At 33.7% G+C, this 25,498-nt stretch overlaps 1 protein-coding gene and 2 pseudogenes across 1 annotated transcript; 2 read left to right on the top strand and 1 right to left on the bottom strand.

Moving 5' to 3' along the window:
• Nucleotides 1-12,261: 12,261 nt before the first annotated feature.
• Nucleotides 12,262-13,206, bottom strand: LOC102884572 (olfactory receptor 10T2). Its single transcript, XM_006909497.1, has one exon. The coding sequence runs from the start codon at nt 13,204-13,206 to the stop codon at nt 12,262-12,264; it is 945 nt and encodes a 314-aa protein (XP_006909559.1).
• Nucleotides 13,207-18,985: 5,779 nt separating this feature from the next.
• On the top strand, nt 18,986-19,104 carry LOC112477886 (annotated as a pseudogene).
• A 5,282-nt stretch (nt 19,105-24,386) lies between these two features.
• LOC107195497 lies at nt 24,387-25,233 on the top strand (annotated as a pseudogene).
• The last annotated feature ends 265 nt before the right edge of the window (nt 25,234-25,498 follow it).

The following is a 25,498-nucleotide window of genomic DNA, read 5'->3' as shown; positions in this document are numbered from 1 at the left end:
TTCCTCCATTTTATTTAGTTATTATTATTATTTTTTAAATTTTCTCCTGTTCTTTTATTTGAAATATGTTTCTTTTCTTTTCTTTTTTTATTTTTCCTTTTTCCATTTTGTCTGCCTCTTTGTGTTCATTTCTGTAAATTAGGTAGATTTGCTACATCTCCCAGTCTTGGCTGGGTGACCTTTTGTGCCCAGTGGCACAATCTCCCTGATCACCTGTGCTGGGTATTCTAGGAGTCTCCCTTGAGTGGTTTGTGTGTGCTTTCCTGTTGTAGTATAAACCTGATTGTTATCAACATGTCAATCAGTGGGATGGACTTTCAGTATGACTATCTGTGAGGATTGGACATACCCACAGCTAATGAACTGCTGTGTGGAGGCTAACCGCATGGAGTGGGATTTTCCCCAGTGGGCTCTTATGTCTGTCAAGTCTACCCTTTTTGTGTTCCCCTTGTGGGGCTAATCAGGTAGTGCTCTGTTGTTTTATGAAGCCAGCCTCCAGGTGTGTTAGTTCTGGGGCCTTTCTGGAGGGGATCCAGTGCAGGCCAAGTTCAGGTACTGCTTGTGAAGGCCCCAGGGCTACTGGGTAGGAGCTCCAAAGATATCCACAGTTGGTTGCAGTCTGTGTTGTACCTGAAGGTATGTGAGAGAGGCCACAGTGTGAACCAAGGCCAATTGCCACCAGTACTGGGTCAGCGGCAGCTCAGAAAAAAGCCCTGAGGTCACCTGCCAGCTTTCCATAGGCTAGCTGCTAAAAGTATCTCTAGTGGTGTGTGAGTTGGGTGGGGTGGGGTTGGGTCTCAAGGAGTCACCAGGGTGGCACAAAGGGTGTTCACCAGGTCAATGCAGATTCAGATTTGGCCATGGGGTTGAGGAGGAGCTCAACATAGGCAAAATGGCACCCACTTGTAGGCTATAGAGGAGTAGAACTCATCACAAGAATAATGGTGGCTGTCCCTGCAATCCTCACCCTGAAGCCACACAACTTAGTCTTTCCCTGTATGTCTCTGGAGCCCAGGATGAGTGCCTGTGAGCAAGTGTGTCTTTGTGTGTTCCCTTTTAGAGGAGGCCTGGGTTTCCAGTATACTTTCATCTTACCTCAATGGTCAGAATCTCCACTGATTTTCACAGCCAGATTTTGTGGGGACTCTTCTTTCTGGCAGTGGAACTCTGGACTGGGGAGCCCTGGTATGGAGCTGTGGCCTCAGCAGCCAAGATACCCCTTTCAATACTCATCCACCACACATACGGGTGTGGGGCCAGCCTATTTCACATCTCCGCCTCTTCTATAAGTCTTGATGTAGCCTCTTCTTTATATACTTAGTTATAGGAATTCTGTTCAGCTAGTCTTCAGAAAGGTGAGAAGTTACGATGGATACTACCAACCTAGTTCTCCAGATTGATTGTTATGTAATTTAGATGTAATTTTAATGTGGTCATGAAAAGAGGCAGGCACAGTGTTGACCTACTCTTCCATCTTGATGAGAACTTGTAATTTATTTTCGTTTGAGGCATTCTAGTACGTGTGTGTAACTACTTTTGTTTTTGTAATATTAATGAAATTGAGCACCTTTTCATAAGTTCATCAGCCAACTGGATTTTCTTCCTTTTGAAAATATTAGTCAATATTTTATCTACTGAAAAAGGAGAATATCTTTTTTTTTAAATTGATTCATATAAATACTGTAAACATTTTGGGTATCAGTACTTTATTGGTTATGTACACTTTAAATATCTGACTCTGAAAATTACATTTTTACTATACAAAGATATCTTTTGATGAGCAAAATTTCTTAATTTTAATGAAGTATAATTTCTCAATCTTCTTTCTGAGTAATACTTTTGTGTGCTGTTTAGAAAATTTTTGCCTCCACAAGATCCTAAATTTATTATTAAATATTCTAGACAGTTTATTGCTTGGATGTAAACATTTAGTACTAATATCCATCCGAAATTGCTTTAGTGCATGATGTCAGTAAATTTGTATTTTTCTTTTGTAGATATATATTTGACTTTGCACTACTTTTTGTAAAAAGTACCATTTATTTCAGATGTAGTATTTTCTTGAACTTCAATATCAACTTTGATATAACCAGATAAATATCTATGCATTGGCTTATTTCTGAATTATCTTTTTTGTTCCATTGTTCAAGGCATGTATTCTTGTATTAATATTAATTAATCATTAATTATCATTTTTACTTTAACTTTATTATGGGTTTGGTAATTGGAAATGTAAGTCCTATAGACTTGTGCTTTTTAAACATTACTCTGGCTTTTCTTGTTCTTTTGTATTTCTGTATTCCTAGACATAGGAATTTATTTTTTGTTGATTCACAAGAATATAATTTATTTCTGCATTATTGACTTTATATTGAGCAACCTTGTAAATACATTTAATTTATTAATTTGATCTTTATATGTATATTCTTATGTAATTTCTATGTTTTTAATAACATTTTCAATGACCAGAAGTTAATTTATCTCATTTAAACTACTATTTTATTTGTTTTCCTTATAATAGGAAAGACCTCTAGTTCAGTACTGAACAGAAGTAGAGATAGCGGCCATTGTCATCTAATTTCTGATTATCAGGGGGTAAATTTCACCTATTTTATTATTAATTATGATATTTGCTGTAAATTTTTCAAGATATTTTATTAGATTAAGAAAGTCTACTACTTTTAGTTATATATTTTTCATTGATAATTGTGTTAAATGTTATTGAATTTTTCTGCATCTATTTACTATCATAATATATATTGAGATAGATATAGATGATAGATAAATGACAGATAGCATGGGTTTGATAGATGCAGAAAAAATTATATATGTATAATTTACATCCTGTATCTACCCACATCTGTTCTATCTATTTATCTATCATTTTTTTTGCCATTAATACAGTAGTTTTGAAATATAAAGTATGTTAAGCCAAGCAACCTTTGGATAAATCCCATTTGTTCATATGGTTGGATTCAATGTGGCTGCCTTAATTTAACCTACAAATCCCTTCCTAATAAGGTTTTGTTTTTGCCTTATATTTATTAATTTCTGTATGTCACCCAGGAAGTCTATTTTAAGCACACAAAACACAAGTTTACTTATTTAAGTTATACATTCTTTCTCTGAGTCTGTGCACCTGCCCCAAACACTCTTTATCATTCTTTACCTCTTAATTTTTACATATTTTATAAGTCTCAATTCAAATATTATTTGCTTCACAGTCTTTCTTGATTTCTCCAATACTGAGTTAATTCTTTACTCATATATAGCCATTACATCCCAACAATTATTTATCTCACATTGTATTGCAATTCTCTTTTCTTGTCTGCAATGGTTTTCACGTCTTTTTCTTAGTTACTCTCACTGCACCTGTTGAGTGATAGATGTTAATTGTCTGTTAGATGAATGAAAGTAGGAAACACATTCTGGGTTGAGAATATAGAATATGTCCTTAATCTATATTTTATTAAATCAATATTAAAGGAATCACTGAAGATCAAAAAAAATTCAATTAGTTTGTTATGTTTTATATCTACAGATAAATTAGAAGACCTCAATGACATCGATGGTGATATTTTTTATTATCATTTATTAATTAAACAAAGGTTTATAAAAGCTTAGCATGTGCCAGGTATATATCTTTATTGCTATTACCATCACCATCATAGTTATTCCAAAAATGTAAATGTAGTGTTAGTCTGAGTCAGTCTCTGAAAAGAATGGCAATTTATCAAAGGATGCAGAACCTGTAACAAATTTATGAAAATTTTTACATCTGTAGTGAAAAGCAAAATAAATATTTATATCCTGTGCAAATCAGAGGGGAGTACATTTTACAGATTGTGTGTGTGTGTGTGTGTTCAGTAGGTGTAGCTGGGGAAAGTGGTGTTCTGGATATCCTCTGGCCAGAGAATGAAGATGAAAGTTACCTTTCACTCCCTTCAGTTCAATCTTTCCTGCAATAGAAGGGATTCAAGAACTAACAAACTACTCTCACCAGTGGGCATGTCAACTTTATCTCAACAAATAAAGCTCAAAATAAGTGGGCGTGTTCTCACTCAGCCATCATAATCAAAAGAGTGTCATTATGGCTGAGTAATATTCCATTATATATATGTACCACACCTTCTCTATCCAATTATCTATGGAAGGACACCTTGGTTGTTTCCATGTTTTGGACACTCAGAAAGAAGAAATACTGCCATTTGTGATAACATGAATGGATCTTGAAATTATGCTACAAGAAATAAATCAGACAGAGAAGTTTGAGAACCACATGATTTCACTCATATGTGGGATATAAAACTGAAATCAACAAATGAACGACACAAACACACTCATGAACATGGATAACAGTTTAGTGGTTACCAGAAGGTAGGAGGAAAGGGGGAGGTAGATAAGGGTAAACCGTCAAATATATGGTGATGGAGGGAGGTTTGACTTTGGATGATGAACACACAATGCCTTATACATATGATGTATTATTGAAGTGTTCACTTGAAACCTATATAATGTTATTAACCAATAAATTTTAAAGTGGAGTGTGCTGAGGGTGTTTTGAATATTGTATTCTGATGAAATAAGAATAAATTAGCAAACTAACCTTATCTCTGGGGTATTTATTGCCAAAACACTGGATGCAGCATGAAAAAAATTAAACTCCAGATTTTAAAAAATCACCATTAAAAGGTTTATGTTCATCATAAACTGCTTTTACTGTGTGTCTTATTTTAATTTTCTTGGTGTTTTATAATTACCTGTTTACTGTCTTTTATTTAAAGCTGATTTATCATCATTGAAATTGCTATGTATTTCATATTATCTATTATTAAAATGTTATCTTAAAAATAAAAACCCTGATGACTCTCAAGATGCTTGAGGGAAGATGGCAGATTAGGTAAAAGCCGGGTTTGTCTTCTCCCAGGTCTGCATTGAAATTACAACCAAATTATAAAATAATCAACGTGGAGAATCACCTGAAGTCCAGCTGATCATAACACCTACATCTGATAATATAAAGAAGAAACATCAAAGCTGATCTAGCATAAGCAACAATTATCATCGGATTGCTTTGTAGTTCTCACTGGGTAGTCCTGAGCAATCAAAAATAGTGGCTGACCTTGGCCTATGGGGGAGCCCCTCCCCAAGGACCACAAAGCCAACGCATCTGGAGGCTGACATCAGACCACAACACAGCAACTACTGATTAGTTCCATTAGTGATACACACAAAGGGTGGTTGCAACAAGTACACGAGCCTGCTAGGGCAAATCCCACTAAGTGGGGTCAGGCCCCACACAACAACTCTTATCCTGAGGGTGAAGCCAATTCCCACAATTAGTCAGCCTGAACATTAATCTCACCCACTGATCTACTAACAACAATAAAGTCTTGGCAACAACCCACACAAAGTTCACGTCCAGAGCTCTGGCATAAGGGATCAGGGAGAGTGCACCACTGGGCCACGCAGGACACCTTTTACATTAGACCATCTGGCCAAGGCTGAGAGATGAAGCAAATATTCATGACACATAAAAATAAACACAGAAATTCTAATAAAATGAGAAAACAAAGATACATGTCGCAAATGAAACAATAGGAGAAACTATAGAAAATAGGCTAAATGAAATGGAGGCAAGCAACTTACCAGAGACAGAGTTCAAAATGATGGTTATAAGCATGCTCAATGAACTTATGGGGAGAATGGATAAGCACAAAGAGAACCTCAACAGAGAGATAGTAAGTACTAAAAAAGACATAGAAACCATAAAAAAGTACCAGGGAGAAATGAAGAATACAATAACTGAAATGAAGAATACACTAGAAGGATTCAACAGTAGATTGGATGAAGCAGAAGATCGAATCAGTAAATTAAAGACAAGGGAGATGAATAAACCCAATCAGAACAACAAAAAGAAAAAAAGAGTTTAAGAAATGAAGATAGTATAAGAGACTGCTGGGACAACATGAAGTGTAAAAATATCGAATCATAGGAGTACCTGAAGAGGAAGAGAGAGAACAAAAGATTGAGACACTATTTGAAGAAATAATGACAGAGAACTTCCCTAACTTGGCAAAGGAATTAGACATACAAGTTTAGGAAGCACGAAGTGTCCCAAACAAGAGGAATTCAAACAGACCTACACCAAGACACATCATAATGAAAATGCCAATAGTCAAATACAAAGAGAGAATCTTAAAAGCAGCAAGAGAAAGGAAGCTAGTTTCTTACAAAGCTACCCCAATAAGAATGTCTGCTGACTTTTCGTTAGAAACGTTGCAGGCCAGAAGGGAATGGCAAGGCACATTCAATGTTATGAAAAAAAAAAAAACTACAACCACAGATACTCTATTCAGCAAGGCTTTCAATTAAAATGGAAGGTAAGATAAAGAGCTTCCCAGACAAGGAAAAGCTTAAGAAATTCATCACCAACAAGCCAGCATTACAACAAATGTTAAAGGGTCTTCTGTAAAAAGAGAAGGGGTAAAAAAGAAAAGATAAATAACAAATATGAATAATAAAATGGCAGTAAAAATATACCTATCAGTAATCATTTTAAATGTAAATGGATTAAATGCTCCAATCAAAAGACATAGAGTAACTGAATGAATAAGAAAACAAGACCCATGCATATACTGACCCACTTCGGATCCAACGACACTCAGAGACTAAAAGTAAAATGATGGAAAAAAAATACTTCATGCAAACTGAAATTAAAAGCTAGGATAGTAATGCTTATATCAGATAAAATAGACCTTAAAATAAAGGCAATAATATGAGACAAAAAAAAGGGCATTACAAAACAATAAAAGGGTCAATAAAAATCTAGAGGACATAACCCTAGCATACTTATACACATACAAAATAGGAACACCAAGATACATAAAGCAATTATGTATGACATAAAGGAGAGATCAATAGTAATACACTCACAGGAGGAGACTTTAGCACCCCATTGACACCAATGGACAAATCTTTCAGGCAAAGAATCAACAAGAAAACAATGGGCCTAAAAGACACACTAGAACATATGTACTAAATAGATACTTTCAGAGCATTTTACCCCACAGCAGCAAAATACACATTCTTCTCAACTGCATATAGAACATTTCCCAGGATAGACCACATGTTAGGACACAAATAAAGTCTCAATACATTTAAGATGATTGAAATCATATCAACTGTCTTCTCTGATCACAATGGTATGAAACTAGATATCAACTACAAGAAAAAAATGGGAAAATACACAAACACATAAAGGCTAAATGACATACTACTTAACAATGAATGGGTTATTAATAAGATCAAGGAAGAAATCAAAAGATACCTAAAGACAAATGAAAACACAATGACTGAAAATTTATGCGACACAGCGAAAGCAATCCTACGTGGGAAATTCATAGCAATACAGGTTTACCTCAAGAAACAACAACAAAAAAGCTCAAGTAAACAATCTAATTTACAATCAAAAGAACTAGAAAAAGAACAGCAAACAAAGCCCAAAGTGAATAGAAGAAAGGAAATCATAAAAATCAGAGGGAAAACAAATGAAATAGAGCCTAGAAAAAGAATACAAAATATTAATGAAACCAAGAGCTGGTTCTTTGAAAGGATAAACAAAATTAATAGACCCTTAACCAGATTCATCAAAGAAAAAAGAGAGAGACCCAAATAAAATCAGAAGTGAAAGAGGAGAAATAACTACAGACTTCACAGAAATACAAAGGTTCATAAGAAAATACTACAAGCAGTTATATGCCAACAAATTGGACAATCTAGAAAAAAAGGACACATTCCTAGAAGCATACAATCTTCCAAGACTGAGTGAAAAAGAAACAGAAAATCTGAACCAACTGATCACCACCAATGAAATAGAATTAGTAATCAGAAACCTCCCCAAAAAACAAAGTCCTGGAAGAGATGACTTCAGAGGCAAATTTTACCATTCAAAGAAGAATTAACACTTATACTTCTCAAATGATTCCAAAAAATTCAAGAAGTTGGAAGGTTCTCTAATTCCTTTTATGAGGCCACCATAACCTTGATTCCAAAACCAAGCAAAGACATTACAAACAAAACAAAACAAAACAAAACAAAACAAACCTATAGGCCTTATCTCTGATGACATTGATGCAAAAATTCTAAACAAAATATTAGCAAACTGAATTCAGCAATACATTAAAAATATCATACACCATAATCAAATTGGATTTACTCTTGGGATGCAAGGTTAGTGCAATATCTGCAAATCAATTAATACGATACACCACTTTAACAAATCTAAAGATAAAAACCATGGGGATCATATCAATAGATGCAGAAAAAGCATTAGAAAAAATCCAACATCCATTTTTGATAAAAATTCTCAGCAAAGTGGGAACGGAGGGAATATATCTCAATATAATGAAGACCATATATGACAAACTGACAGCTAGCATTTTCTAAAAGCATTTTCCTTAAGATGAGGAACAAGACAGAGATGCCCACTTTCACCACTCCTCTTCAACATTGTATTGGAAGTCTTAGCCACGACAATAAGACAAGAAAAAGAAATAAAAGGCATCTGAAATGGAAAGAAGTAAAACCCTCATTATTTGCCAATGACATGATCCGATATATAGAGAACTCTAAAGATTCCACCAAAAAACTATTAGAACAGATAAATGAATTCAGTAAAGTAGCAGGTTACAAAATAAATATTCAGAGGTCAGTGGCATTTTTACATACAAATGATAAACTTTCAGAAAGAGAAATTAAGAAAACAATCCCATTTACGATTGTGTCAAAAACTATAAAATACCAGGGAATCAATACTGTGCTCATGGGTGGGAAAATCAACATCATTAAAATGAACATACTACCCAAAGCAATCTATAGATTCAATGCAATCCCTATCAAAATGCCAATGCCATTTTTTCAGAGATAGAAGAAACAATCCTAAAATTTATACGGGCCGTAAAAAACCCTGAACAGCCATGGCAATCTTGAGAAAGAAGAACAAAGTTGGAGGTATCACACTACCAGATATCAAACAATGCTACAGTAATCAAAACAGCACGGTACTGGCATAAAAGCGGAAACATTGATCAATGTATAGAATAGAGAGCCCAGAATAAAATCCATGCCAATATGCTCACTTAAGATATGACAAATGAGGTAAGAATATACAATGGAGTAAAAACAGTCTCTTCAATATATGATGTTGGGAAAATTGGACAGATACATGTAACAAAAGGAAGCTGGACCACCTTCTTACATCGTATCAAGAATAGACTCAAAATGGTTTAGACTTAAATGTAAGACCCCAAATCATAAAACTTCTAGAAGAAAACATAGGCAGTAAACTCTCTGATATTATTAATAGGAATTTCTTTTCAGATATATCTCCTCAGGCAAGGGAAACAAAAGAAAAAAATTAACAAATGGGACTATTTAAACTAAAACATTTTTATACAGCAAAAGAAACCATCAACAAAACAAAAAGACAACTGACTGTTTGAGAGAAGATATTTGCTAATGATACATCTGATAAGGGGTTAATATCCAAAATATATCAAGAACTCATACAACTCAACAACAAAACAATAAACAATCCAATTAAAAAATGGACAGAAGACCTGAACAGATACTTCTCCAAAGAAAAAATACAGATGGCCAATAGACTTTTGAAAAGATGCTCAAGGTCACTAACCATCAGAGAAATGCAAATTAAAACCACAATGAGCTATCACCTCACACCTGCTAGAATGGCTATTATCAATAAATCAAAAAACAACAAATGTTGGTGAGGATGTGGAGAAAAGGGAACCCTCCTACATTGTTGGTGGGATTGCAGATTGGTATAGCCACTATGGAAAACAGTCTGTAAGTTTCTCAAAAAATTAAAAATGGATATACCTTTTGACCCAGCTTTTACACTTCTAGGTATTTATCAAAAGAAAACCAAAACAATAATTTGTAAAGATCTATGGACCCCTATGTTCATGACAGCACAATTTACAGTAGCCAAGATGTAGAAGCAACCTAAATGCCAATCAACAAACTTGGATAAAGAAGTCATGGTTCATATATACCTTGGAATATTACTCAGCCATTATAAAAAATAAAATCCTACCACATGGATGGACCTAGAGGTTATTATGCTTAGTGAAATAAGTCAGACAGAAAAAGGTAAATACCACATGATTTCACTTATATGAGGAATCTAAGGAACAAAAAGAACAAAATTATCAGACTTACAAATATGGAGGACAATCTGGTAATGACCAGAGGGGAAGGGGATTGATGGGGTAGGAGAATGGAGTGAAGTGTTAAAGAAGTACAAATTAGTAGCTGACAGATGGTCAAGGGGATGGGGTGGACAGCGTAGGGAATGCAGTTAGTGTTAATGTAGTGAAATAAATAAATAAATAAATAAATAAATAAATAAATAAATAACACCCTAATTCTGATTAAATCAATCAGTCAATCAATCAATCACTGTTGATATAAAGTACATTTAGCTAGGCTTGCTATCACTTCTTTATTATTCTATTCTGTTTTTTTTTTTGTTGTTGTTGTTGTTCTACCAAATCTGGCTTATTTTCTTCTTTATTTGTATATTCTGCATTCTAATCTTTTCTCTTATCCCTCAAGATTGCATATAATGACAATGTTAAGGTTTAAAATTTACCACATGCATGTTATATTTTGAAGCAACATGCTAGATACACTGTGAGGCACTTCCTCACTTAATCCTTATAACAACCCTATTTTAATTATTACCAATTTATAGAGTTTAAGTTATTGGTGCATGCTCAGCAATTATGTAAGACAACTTACTTTTAAATTTAGGTTATTCCAGACAACAGTTTAGTGGTTATCAGAAAAAAAAGTGGGCTGAGGGAGTTAGAATATGATAAAGGGGGTCAAATATATGGTGACAGAAGGAGATTTGACTTTGGGTGGTGAACACACAATGCAATATATATATGATGTATTACAGAATTGTAAACTTAAAACCTTTATAACTTTATTAACCAATGTCACCCCAATAAATTTAATTTAAAAATAAATCTAGATTATTCCTCCCACTCCAAGCAAGAGCTCCTAAACTACATATTGCTTAAGTGAAAGCATGAGAAATAAAACTTTATGAAATTAGCATCAAATAAAATTTAGTTGTTTTATTGAAATACACCTTTAACAAAATTCATGGCAAACTCAGCCAAATATATATAATGCACCTATAAACATGACTGAAATTTGGTCACTCCTAATAGTGAGAAATGAAAGAAAAAAGATTGTATTTTACTCTTTATCTTTAATACCTAGTTTAATGTTTTTCACTTAGTAGCAGATATATGAACAGAATCTTGAATAGTCAACTTACTTTCATACTATATCTCACATTAAGTACGATTCTAGTTTACTAAAAGAAGAAAAGAAAATAAAAAACAGGTGAAAGGGAACTAATACATATTTTGAATGTCTTCTGTGAGACAGCATGGAATTGCTTTTCATGTATTAACTTATTTAGTTCTTAAAATGCCTCACCAAGGAGACAGTAAGGGTCTCAGGTTGCATAGGTGATGACAGACCATAAGAGAGGTTAAACCCATGACATTTAACTGGAAAATTATCCAAATTAAGATTTAAAACCAGGTTTAGGATTCCAGTTCGTATTTTCTTTTCTATCATTAGCTTCTTAGAATTTTAATTTCCTCCTTTATCCATATTTATCTATAAATAGTTTATTTTCGTAAATATTTTAACCTCTTCTTTCTCTCTATATATGTGTATCTCTCTCTCTCTCTCTCTCTCTCTCAAATATATATATGTATGTATGTATGTATAGACACACACACACATATACAAATATGTATGTATATCCATATATTGCCTAACATGCCTAACATGCATTCAAAACTTAAACTATATTCTCCACTACTTCCTTTAGTGTAGGATGAATATCAACAAGCTGTGCATTCTCAGGAAGATAATGCATCATTTGTCATGTTTATCTGAGAAACTTGGCATTTTTAATGCATGAAAATATCATGGATTTTAGTCCTTGAAATTTACCACATTCACACAGCTTTCTGAAGATCAATGTATAATCTCTACACTGGAAATTGAGTAAACTTGAAGAAAGACTTTCAAGTAAAAGGAATCAAGGTAACTTGAAATCCTCATTTCCGTTTTTCTCTTTTAGACAAAAATAATTTGTACATAGAATTAAAGTTTCATCCAGGACACTTTCCTGACCAATCAACTAGTTTATACAGTTTTTGAAAATGAGTGTCTACTGAGAACCTTTCTCAGAGCCATTTTCACTTCTTTATTTCTCAGTGTGTAGACAAGGGGATTGAGTAGTGGAGTGATCACAGTATAGGTCACTGCCACAAGGTGATCTTTATCTGAGGAGTATAGAGATGTGGGCCTCAAGTAGATAAAGGAAGCACAGCCATAGTGGACAATAACCACTGTGAGGTGAGAGGCACAGGTGGTGAAGGCCTTACACTGTCCTTCCACTGAGGAGATCTTAAGGATAGTGGAAACAATGAAGATGTAAGAGATAAGGATAAACACAAAGGGGACCAGCAACACCAGAATGCTGAGGGAGAAGATAACCATCTCCTTCAGGCTGGTATCTGTGCAGCCCAGTTTTATGACAGGGAAAATGTCACAGAAAAAGTGGTTGATCCGATTGGAAGCACAGAAGGGTACACTAAATACCAGGATGTTGACAACCACAGAGATCAGGAAACCACAGAAACTGGAGGCTAGAACCAACTGCAGGCAGGTGGCTCTGTTGACAATTAGTGTGTAGTTGAGAGGGTTGCAGATAGCCACATAGCGATCATAACCCATTACAGCAATTAGAAAACAGTTGGTACAAGCCAAGCCAACAAAGAAATAGAGCTGGGTAGCACACCCAGAAAAAGAAATAGTTGGACTTGTGAAAAGCAGGTTGGTCAGCATTTTTGGTACAATGACCAAGGTGTAGCAGGTTTCAGAGCAAGAGAGGACAAAGAGAAAGAAGTACATAGGGGTGTGCAAAGCTTGATGCAGACAAATGACAGTCATGATGGTGGCGTTGGCCATCAGAGTGGTCAGATAAACCAATAGGAAAATAAAGAAGAGAAAGATTTGGAGACCCTCCAGGTTTGAGAAGCCTATAAGGATGAACTCAGTAATCACACTCTGGTTTTGTCTCTTCATTGGTCAGTGGGTATCAGAATCAGATATCCTGAAATTGAGAACAGAAAGAATGTGACAGTTGTGAAATGCCCCAAACAACCTCCATTTGTGCTTCTGCACAAAGCTGATGATAACACACAAGTTAAGCACACAGATAAAGGGGTGATGACGGGGGGAAAACAAGAGGCATGAAAAATAGTACCAAGTACTATCTCAATTTAAAGATATCTGAAGAGATTTCTTTATTTTTTAAAGTTGTTCCTATTCTTTGTGTTCTTATTCTTATAGAAAGTTCATACATAGTGTGTCAAATCAAGAAGTGATTTAGAGCTAGTCTCATCTAATTCTCTCATTTTATGGAAGAAGAAATCGAGACTTTAAAAGATTAACCCACATGAGAGCAACTGTCCTTAGAAATCATTTATCTTCACTTATTATGAAAATACGATTCAGGAAAAAAAAAACAAAAACAAAAATAAATGAAAACTGATCTACCCAGTCCCTTATATACTGACTCAAATATTGCTTGTTTAGATATAATATACTATTTTTTATTTAAAAGTATTGAGATTTATTTATTCATGAAAAATTGTGAGGATTTTTGGATGGGCTCAGAATGATCTGACATATTGAGGTTTCACTTGTTGTGAGTGTATGGGAATTTCAAGTTAAGAATCTAATCAAAACTCAATTTATGCTCACAATGTAAGCATAGGCTCAGGCTGAGACATCTACACTTTTGGCCTCTGCCTCAAGGCTCAGGCTGAGACTTCTATACTTTTGGCCTCTGCCTCAAGACCTGTTGTCTCTATAATGTTTTCAGAACAACTCTCACCATTATCTGTGGAAAGATCAACAGTTTGATTCGAAGAATACATTATGCTAAACCTTCATACTAGCCTTAGACAATCAGACAATGTGTGTATCAGAAAATCCTCAAGAATCTACTCATTCAATCTGAACCCAATTCTGTAGACCTTTTACATTAATCTGGGAAGTATTATCCGATCTCCATAGTCAGGGTCAAATTATAAGAAGCTTCACAAAGCAGGCTGTTCTCTTGCTAGATGACTTAATTGGCTAAAACATCCTTATTTGAGATAAACTATGCCCCCTTAAGACATTATCACTTTTTTATTTGCCCTCTGCAGATACTCACAAGAAGTTATTATTATTTTTTTTAAATGACAGACCTTTAGTTATTGGAATAAAGTGATTATTTTCCTTTATGAGTCTTATTTTCCTTCTGACTAATAGTCTTAGTTCTTTCCATTACTTCTCATGACATTTCTAGAATTCTCTGTCCTAATCATCATCTCAGGTATTTTAGTCCAGAGTAGATCATACCTCTGTCCCTCAGCTGTAAGCTGTATGGTTTGCTGCAATTGCACATCACTAATTTCTGTCTCTATCTTTACAAATAACATATTTCCTTTCCTACTATTCTTTATACCTGAGTATCCCTAAGACTTTGATTACTGTGTGCATTTACATCTCTATAATTTGTTCTGGGGTCATTTTTTGGAATGGGAGCATAGCGAGACTGGGAAGGATGTAGGCTCTTGACTACCTGGGGTGCAATTGTGACTCTGCCACTGACCAGTTTATGAATTTGTGGAAATCACTTCTTTGTGCCTCAGGTGTTTATTTGAAATGGCAAAAAATGATAGAAATAAAACATTTTTTTGTGAGTATAAATGTCCATTGTAAGTATTGAATAGTGTTAGCTTTTAGTAGCCAGCCCCTCTATCATGTTACAAATGAAGAAGCTGAGGCCCAGTGAAGTAAAATGTAAAGATCTAGGTTGCATAGCTATTTAACAGCAGTGGGGAGACTGGATCCCAAATATCCTAAACTACCCTATCCAGGTCTGTGTCTTTTTTTAACCTGCACTTTAATTTTAATATATATTTTTTGTACTGTGTGTTTATACGCCAGTAGCTTAGAAAATAGATCTTTATTCTGTGTGATCCTCATACAGGCAATCTGCTCCATCCTTCCATCTACTCCTTTCTCTTAATCTTCCACCTTCAATACATAACATACATTTTTCCTTTTGCTAAATTACATATTTGCCCTGCTATTCAGGCAATTTCTTCCTAATTTTTAGGTTGTCTATTTTAGGAACACTTACTGTTTTATACTCTCTTATACTTTTCTAATTTTACTCTCTCTCCATATTCAGATGATAGGGATTTGTCCTGCTGGATCTCTGCCATCACTCTGTGGTCTCTATTGCTGTGTTTCTGCCTGGATCCTGATGCTATGACCCCCATCACCTGTGCATAGTGTTCACCAGTTCTTCATCTGAATATTTCTTTGGTACCCAAAACATTTGTAGAGTGGATTGACAGATAATATTGCTAAGAGAAAAGAGTGGTCTTACAACTGTAAAACAAAGAAAACACTTACATGTATAGGCAGAGTTCTACCACAATCCCAGGTTTCTTTCTCCTGTATCACATCAAAGTGTAAGAGGAGAGAGAAATAGGCACAATTTGGAATGACATTAAATTTTTCTTCCAAATTTGATTGTGGAAAGTCTAAGTGCTATGATCCTTCAAAGACAAAAGAAATCTCTGATTGGTAGCCAGGCTGGAGCTAAGTAGACAGCTTCAATACTAGTACATTAGTGTTCCTGATGGCAGAAGCTCCAGAGAAATCTTTGGGTCTTATAGAGTTAGGGTACTCCAGGGGATTGAGGTCTCGAAAGGAGATACTTCTTTTAATTCTAGGCATTACGAAAACTTGTAAAGGGAAAAAAAATCAAATAATTTACTTTACTTGATCTATGTAGATGGATAGCTTTGAATACTATGATTATTTTCATGGGTCATTCATTTTGACTCAAAGTTTTACTTACTGAATAAAATAATAAACTGTATTTCTCGTAATCATTTGCCTTACAAATTCTGGATATAAATGAACTGTTTTTAGGGACTAAATAAATACCATCCTTGATAGATTTCATATAGTTTCTTTCTACTCTTTCAAGTTTGCTACTTGAATAAGCTAGATAATTTTTTTCTATGTTTCTCCTGCTTTATGCATCTCAGTTATGCCTGAATTCTAAAGGAGCACAAATTCTAACCTTTTCTTCATTTCTTTATCTGCTAAATTCATCTCTTTAAATACAGTAATCAAAGCAGATATTTATTCTTGCATTCATCAATTCATGAATTTAATCAATAACTATTGAGTACTGACAAAGTCCCGGGCACTCTGGTGATCATTTTGGTAGGGAAGGCTGACTAGGATGAGAATGGCATAGTCCACGACAATGGTTGTATATGGACTACATACACGTGAGCCTCCTGAAGTGTATGTAAAATGTTTACTTCTAGGTTCTACCCAGGGTCTCCTAAATAAGAAATATTTGAAGTGGGGCCTGGAAATATTTTGCAATTAGTTCAAGTGATTTTTTTATTCCTAGAAAGTTTAGAACTACTGGCCTCTGTCTGAAAAGAACTTGATGTTTAGAAGGGCAGATGGAAAAATAAATGGAGAGTACAAAAGGTAAGACAGAGACAATCACAGGGTGTTAAGAGGGAGCACAATTCTCACATCCAATATCAAGAAGAGTAGGTCTCAAACTCTTCAAATTTCTTTTAAATATCTACCCTTTTAGATATCCAACAATATATCTATTCCTGACAGATTCAGAGTTTTTGTACTATTTAAAGTGAAAAGAAGTTATAGATTTCTTGTTTTAATTTCTATAAATTTGTTATTTATTTGTTATTTTTTCTTATTTCTTCTTTGTTCTTTTATTAAACTTATTGGGATGACATTTGGAAAATAAAATTATATAGGTTTCAAGGGTACATGCAATTCAATAATACATCATATATTTTATTGTATGTTCACCACTCAAGGTTAAATTTCCTTCCATCACTGTATATTTGCCTCCCTTAACTCTTATCTACCTGCCTTTCCCTCTGGTAACCACTAAACTGTTGTCCATGTCCATGAGTCTCTGTTTGTGTTGTTTGTTGCTTTCAGTTTTATAACCCACATACGAGTGAAATGATATGGTTCTCAACTTTTTCTGTCTGACTTATGCTTAACATAATTATCTCAAGATATATTCATATTGTTACAAATGACAGTATTTCATGTTTTCTAGGACTGAGTAATATTCCATTGTATATATGTACTATCTCTTCTTTATCTAGTCATCTATCAAAAGACACTATTTTTTTTTGTTTTCATGTACATTGATGTATCCTGCAACTTTACTATATTCATTTATTGTTTCTAATAGTTTGTCAGTTGAGTCTTCAGATTTTTCTGTATATAGAATCATGTCATTTGCAAAAAGTGACAATTTGACTTCTTCATTCTCAACTTAGATGCCTTTTATTTCTTTCTCTTGCCTGATTGTTCTAGCTAGGACTTCCATTACTATATTGAATAAGAGTGATGAGAATGAGCATTCATGTTTGTTCCTGATCTTAGAGGGAAAGCTTTTAGTTTTTCACCATTAAGTATGATATTAGCTGAGGATTTGTTGTATATGGCCTTCATTATGTTGAAATGCTTTCCTTCTATACTCACTTTATTAAGTGTTTTAATTATAAGTAGATGTTGTATCTTGACAAATGCTTTTTCTGCATCTAGTGATATAATCACATGATTTTCATCTTTTATTTTGATATATGTGGTGTATCACATTGCTCAATTAGCATATGTTGAGCCATCCTTGTGCCCCTGGATTAAACCGTATGTGATTGTGATGTATAATTTTTTTAACTTATTGTTGTATTCAATTTGTTTGTATTTTGTTTAAGATTTTTTCTTTTGTTTATCAGAGATATTAGTCTATAGTTTTCTTTTCTTGTGTTATCTTTACCAAATTTTGGTATCAGAGTAATGTTGGCCTCATAAAATGAGTTAGGTAGTATATCCTCTTCTTAAATGTGTCAGAATAGTTTGAAAATTATAGGTATTAAATCTTTAAATATTTGGTAGAATTCACTAGTGAAGGCATCCGATCCTGGACTTTTACATTTTGGAAGATTTTCGATGACTTTTTTCTTTCTGTTGATCAATCTATTTAAATTTTCCAGTTTTTCCTTATTCAATCTAGGGTGGTTGTATAATTCTAAAGACTTTTCCATTTCTTCTAGGTTATTAAATTTGGTGTTATATACTTTTTCATAGTATTCTTGTATGATATTTTGTATTTCAGTGGTATCTGTTGTCACTTCTTTTCTTTCATTTATGATTTTGTTTACTTGTGTCTTTTCTCTTTTCTTCTTAGTCTAACCAGAGGTTTGTCATTTTACTCCTCTTTTTTTCCAAGAACCAACTTTTTGTTGCATTATTTTTTTTATTGTCTTTTGTTCTTAATTTCATTCACATCTGCTCTAATTTTTATATTTTTATTTTTGTGTTGTCTTTGTGTTTCATTTGTTCTTATTTTTCTAGTTCTTTAAGATATAATGTTAGGTTATTTATTTGGGATTTTCTTATTTCTTGAGTAGGCCTGAAGTGATATAAACTTTTCTCTCATTACCACTTTTGCTATATCCAAAAAGTTTTGATATGTTGTATTTTAATTTGTATTTATTTCTATGCATCTCTTGATCTCTCCTTTTATTGCTTCTTTGACCTAGTCATTTCTTAGTGGCATGTTGCTTAATTTCCACATATTTGTGGTTATCCCACTTTCTTTTTGCAGTTGCTCTCCTGTTTTAAAGCATTGTGATTGGAGAATATACTTGGTATGATTTCAATCTTATTAAATTTGTTGAGGTTAGTTTTATGTCCCAACATATGGTCTAATTTTTGAGAATGTGTCTACAGCCATGCTACCCTGAACAAGCCCGATCCTCTCTGATCTTGGAAGGTAAGCAGAATCGGACCTGGTTAGTACTTGGATGGGAGACCACCTAGGAAGATCAGGTGCTGTAGGCATAAAAAAAAAAATAAGGGATTGTAAGCTGATAAGGCCCTTTCAATCTGTGAGGTCAACCAAGGGTTGCCTTGCCTAAAAATGATAATTTTTGAGAACGTTTCATGTTTACTAGAGAAAAAAATGTATATTTTGGTATTTTTGGATGAAAGGCTCTGTAAATATCGATTATATCTAATTGGTCTAATATCTCATTTAAGGGTGATATTTCTTATTGAATTTCTGCTCAGATGATCTATCCATAGCTGTCAATAGGGTATCTAAGTTCCCTATGGATAAGAGACAAAGAAAGACATTTTATAATGATAAATTGACAATCCAAAAAGAAAATATAACCCTTGTAAAAATTTATGCACCCAACATAGAAACACCAAAAAATGTAAAGCAAATATTGACTAGCATAAAGAGAGAAATTGGCAGTAATATAGTAATTATAAGGGACTTTAACAGCCCACTGACACCAAAGGTACGTCATCAAGTAAAAAAATAAACAAGGAAACAATAGCCTTAAATGACACATTAAACCAAATGGATTTAATTGATATTTTTAGAACATTGCATTTAAAAGTGGCAGAATCTACATTCTTTTCAATTTCACATGGAACATTTCGAAAATAGACCACATAGTAGGCCAACAAACAAGTCTCAATAAATTTAAGAAGACTGAAATTATATTTTGCATTTCTCTGGTTCCAATGATATACAACTAGAACCATTTTCAAGAATAAACAAAAATTACACATAATCAAGGAGGCTTAATAACATGCTACTAAACAACAAATGGATTAACAATAAGATCGAGGAAGATATCAAAAGATTTCTTGAGACAAATAAACTATCTAACTTGATACCTAAAGGAACTAAAAAATTAAGAACAAACAAGGCCCAAGGTGGATAGAAATAAGAAATAATAAAGATCAGAGCAGAAATAAATAAAACAGACTTAAAAAATACAAAATATCAATGAAACCAGGAGTTGTTTCTTTGAAAAATGAACAAAATTGATAAACCTTTAACCAGACTCATGAAGGAAAAAAGAAAGAGAACCCAATAAATAAAATCAGAAAAGAAAGAGAAGTAACAGCTGACATTATATAAATGCAAAGGATTATAAGAAAATACTATGAACAATTATATGCCAATAAATGAAACAATTGGAAAGAAATGGATAAATTTCTTGAAACAGACAATCTTCCAAAACTGAATCAAAAAGAAACAACAAATCTGAACAGACTGATAACTACCAACAAAATTGAAACAATAATAAAAAACCTCCCAACAAACAAAAGTCCTGGACCAGATGGCTTCATAGGTAAATTTTTCCAAATGTTCAAGATAAAATCGAGATCCATTCTTCTTAAAGTATTCCAAAATATTGAAGAGGAGGAAAGACTCCCAAATTTATTTTATGAAGATAGCATTTCCTTGATAACGTAACTAGACAAAAACATTATAAAAATAAATAAAGATTATAAGTCAATTTCTATTATGAACATAGACGCAAAAATTCTCAACAAAATATTAGGACACAGAATTCAGCAACATATTAAAAAGATCATATGCCATGATCAGGTGGGATTTATTCCTGGAATGCAAGGTTGGTTCAATATGTGCAAATAAAGTAACGTGATATATCATATAAACAAAATGAAGCATACGAATTATATGATCATATCTATAATTGCAGAAAAAGCATAATAAAGTCCAACATCTTTTTATGATTAAAAAAAAAATTCATTAAAGTGAGAATAGAGAAAACATACCTCAACATAATAAAGACCTTACATGACATACCCACAATTAACATCCAACTCAATGGTGAAAAGCTAAAAGCACTTTTCTTAAGAGCAGAAGCAAGACAAGAATGTCTCCATTCACTGCTTTCGTTAAAAGTGGAATGCTTAACCAAAACAATTAGACAAGAAAAATAAATACATGGCATTCAAATTGGAAAGGAAGAAGTAAAACTAATTATTTGCTGATGACATGATACTATATATAGGGAACCCAAAAGAGTCTTAGATCTGATAAATTAATTCAATAAAGTATCAGGATATAAAATTAATATTAAAAAATGAGTTGTATATACACCAATAACATACTATCAGAAAGAGAAATTAAGAAACAATCTAATTTGAATTATATCAAAAAATACTGAGGAACAAATTTAACCAAGGAGGTAAAAGACCTCTAGTCATACAACTATAAGACACTGAATAAGAAATTGAAGATTCAAGTAAAAGAAAGCATATACTGCGCAATTGAATAGGTAGAATCAAGATTGTTAAAATGTCCATACTACTCAAAGAAATCTACAGATTCAATGCAATTCTTATCAAAATACCAATAGCATTTTTTTTAAATGAGAACAAATAATCTTAAAATTTATATAGAACTGCAAAAGACCCTGAATAGCTACAAAAGTCTTGAAAAAGAAGAACAAAGTTGGAGGTATCACACTACCTGATGTCAAACTGTACTACAAGCCTATAGTGACCAAAAGAGCATGATACTGGCATAAGAACAAACACATAGATCAATGGAACAGAATAGTATCCAGAAATAAATCCACACTTATATGGTCTATTAATAAATGACAAAGGAATCAAGAATATACAATAGAGTAAAGATAGTTTCTTCAATAAAAGGTATTGGAAACACTGGACAGATACATGCAAAAATAAAACTAGAATGATTTCTTACACCACATACAGAGAAAACTAAAAATGGATTCAAGACAAATGTAAAACCCAAACCTTAAAACTCCTAGAATAAAACTTAGGCAGTAAATTCTTTGACATCACTCTTAGTAATATATTTCTGGGTATGTCTCTTTGGATAAGGTAAACAAAAGAAAATAAATGGTTCCATATGAAACTAAAAAGTTTTTGCATGACAAAGAAAATCATTAACAAGATGCAGACAACCTACTGAAAGGGGTTAATATCCAAAATATATAAAGAACTCATATGACATAACACACACAAAACCGTCTGATTTAAATATAGTCAGAAGATCTGAATAGACATTTCTCCTAAGAGGGCATACAGATGACCAAGATACATTTGAAAAGATACTCAAGGTCACTAATCATCAGAAAATGCAAATTAAAACTACAATAAGGTATCACTTCACACCTGTAAGAATGGCTATCATCAATAAATCAGCAAAAACAAATACTGGCCAGGGTGTGAAGAAAAGGGAACTCCTGTGCACTGTTGATAGGATTGCAAATTAGTTCATCTATTATGGAAAACAGTATGAAGATATCTCAAAAAATTAAAAATAGGACTATCATATGACCCAGAAATTCCACTTCTGGGCATTTATCTGAAGAAATCCAAAACACTAATTCAAAAAGACACATGCATCCTTATGTTTATTGCAGCAATATTTACAATAGCCAAGATACAGAAGCAACCTAAGTTTCCACTGATAGATGATTGGAAAAAGATGATTGGAAAAAGAATAAATGGTAATGTAAATAATGGAATATTATTCATCTATTGTGGGGTTAATTCAGAACATAGCCCCTCCACATACCCACAGTCAGAAGACTGCTGGCTGTCTGGACAATAGCCAAGGAAAGCAGTACACAAAGAACTCTTGGCAGTGCCTGCTCCACAGATCATTTTACCGCTGCTACCATGGATATCATCTGCTCCTGTAACCAAGCAGCACAACTTGCTTTCATCCACCTGAGAAGGTAGCTGCTTCCTCAATGAGATAACCCCTCCCTCTGCTTGTGTGCATAAAATGTTGCCCGCCTTTGACCAGGTGACTTTTTCTGCAGCCCAGACCAGCCACTGCTGAAGCTTCCCCGTGAATAATAAATGGCATATCACACCCCTCTGGTCCTCCCTGATTGTTTTTTTCTGGAGTATCCTAGGTGCAGATTCCTGGTCTGGAGTTCTTGCATTATAGCCATAAAAAGAGTGAAATCTTGCTATTTGCCAAACCATGGACATATCTAGAGGGTATTATGCTAAGTGAAATAAGTTAGAGAAAACAAATAACATATGATTTCATGCATATGTAGAATTTAAAAAAACAAAATAAAGGAACCAACATACCTAGACAAACTGATAGTTACCAGATAGGAGCATATTTTAGGGGCCTGGATGGGAAAGGTGAAGGAACTAAAAAGTACTAAAAATTGAAAATTAAAAAACAGTCACAGTATACAAAATATTGTCAATAATATTATAGTAACTATGTATGGTGTTAGGTTGGTACTAGATTTATCAGTGGGATTATCTATTAAATTATATAAATATCTAACACTGTGTTGTACACCTGAAACTAATATAATATTGAATGCTCACTGTAATTGAAAAATAAAGACAACAAAAAGAAATTAAACATTACAGATGTAGCTGAAAAATTTAAATGTAAAAATAAAATTAAAATATCCCATATTTAAAAAATAATAAAACAAAATTATATAATCTAGTACCAGCAATAATAACTGTGAGTCCTTAGGGAAAGTCTTTGAACCTCCCTACTTAAGAATTCAGAGACTGACCCTGGGAACAACGTTGTGATGAGTCTCCAAGACAGGTATATTAAGGTTAGACATAAAATGAAATGAACAACCAGTGAATCTTGAAGCAAAAGTAAGTTATTCTAGACATGCATTTTCTGCAAGGGAAATTAGTTCTAGAATTCTACAAGATTTTGTAGAGGAATTATACAGCTAGTTCTAAGACAGTACAATAGTTCTAAACCAAATTAACTTTAATAGATGACTGTATAGCAATAGAGTACACAATTAGTAATGAAAGGCAACTGTGTTTGTGAAGAAGGCAACACAAAGATCAGTAGATATTACCCTAGATGAGGAAGGCACTAAAAGCAGATAATGCTATTGTTTATAGAATATATGTAATAGTAATATGGGTAAAAATATGATCACTTAAAATCATAATTAATGTAAATAAAGATTTTTTTGAGGATTAGATTACCAAAAAAGTAAGCAGAGATGACATAAGTATCCAAAGAGGGGGCATGAAGAATAAGCTTTACTTGAGCCAGTGTTTGTATACTTCATGTGAACATTTGTCACTAAATTCAAAGCTAAACTTATTGTCAGAAAAATAGCATTGTGGCGCATTTTAGTTTAAGATAATTGTTAATTAATTTACAATTTTTTTTTCTTTCCCATGCTTGCTGTTTCTCATTTAAACCAGACAGGTGCTTTATGAAGAACAAGTTTCCCTAAATTTCCCATTCTTAAGGTCTTTAGATCTTATCATATTGGCTTTATTCTGTGAGATTACTCTCCATGGCCAATTCCTTCTGTGTACTGAGTTACTACTGCTGGATTTCTCCAGCCTTGGGGAATTGCAGTGTGTCTTTTTTGTGACCTTTCTTTGCCTTTGTTTGGTCATCTTGAGTGGATACATTATTAGCGTGCCAGTCATTCACTTGGATCACAGCCTCCATACACCCATGTACTTCTTTCTATGTGTTCTTTCTACCTCTGAGATCATCTCAATCTACATAACGGTCATTCTGCTCAAGATGTTTATCATTCTGCTTTCTGTACTCAGGACACTCTGCTTTATGAGTTGTGCTACCCAGATGTGCTTCTTCCTTGGTTTCGCTGTCAGCAATTTCATGCATTAAGGAGTAATGGTTATGACCTATATGATGCCATCTGCCAGCCTTTGTACTGGAGAATATGTGGATAACTGGCAGCAACTTTCTAATATTTTTGGTAGGAATGGCATTGGTTTTTAGCCTTCTTTTCTGTGGTTCCAACAAGGTCAACCACTATTTTTGTGATATTTCACTTATTATCCATATCACTGTTCTGAAAGTGATCATCTTTATCTGTGAGATCTTCATGTTTGTTTTGATCTTTATCTTTATCTGCATCTCTCATGGCTTTACCGTCCATCCTATCCTGATGATTCCATCGAGTCATTGTCTACTATGGTTGTGTTTCCTTTGTCTACCAGCAACCTTCATTTAAATATACATCAGGCAAAGACATGCTGGTGGTAGTGACCAATACAATCATCATCCCGTTGTTGAACCCCATGGTATACAGCCTCAGAAATAAAGATGTATAGCTAGCCATTTGGAAAATAATTAGGAAGATTGGGTTTTCTCTTAAGAGTTTATAATTAGAACAGTTTTCAAGTATGCACACATTTGGGCCAAATGTGCCATTAATTATTTAAGTCAAAAGAGTATCTAGTTTATTTATGTGTAAAATTGTGTGGCCTTGAATGAATTGCTTGACTTTGTGGTGACTAAATGTTCTCTTATGTAAAACAGGTGCAGTAATTAGTTCATCTCAAAGTTGTAAAGACTAAGGAGATAGCAAGTCTCCGTAACTAAAGGATAGATGTCTTCCTCTTCTCAAAAGGATCTTAACAATCAGTATTT

Source organism: Pteropus alecto, unplaced genomic scaffold (assembly GCF_000325575.1).
Source record: "Pteropus alecto unplaced genomic scaffold, ASM32557v1 scaffold83, whole genome shotgun sequence".
In the NCBI taxonomy this organism is placed as follows: Eukaryota; Metazoa; Chordata; class Mammalia; order Chiroptera; family Pteropodidae; genus Pteropus; species Pteropus alecto.
This window is presented reverse-complemented; position numbering and strand designations above follow the sequence as displayed.

Coding starts and splice junctions, on each gene's coding strand:
- LOC102884572 (XM_006909497.1), bottom strand. CDS start 13,206: ATGAAGAGACAAAACCAGAGTGTGATTACTGAGTTCATCCTTATAGGC.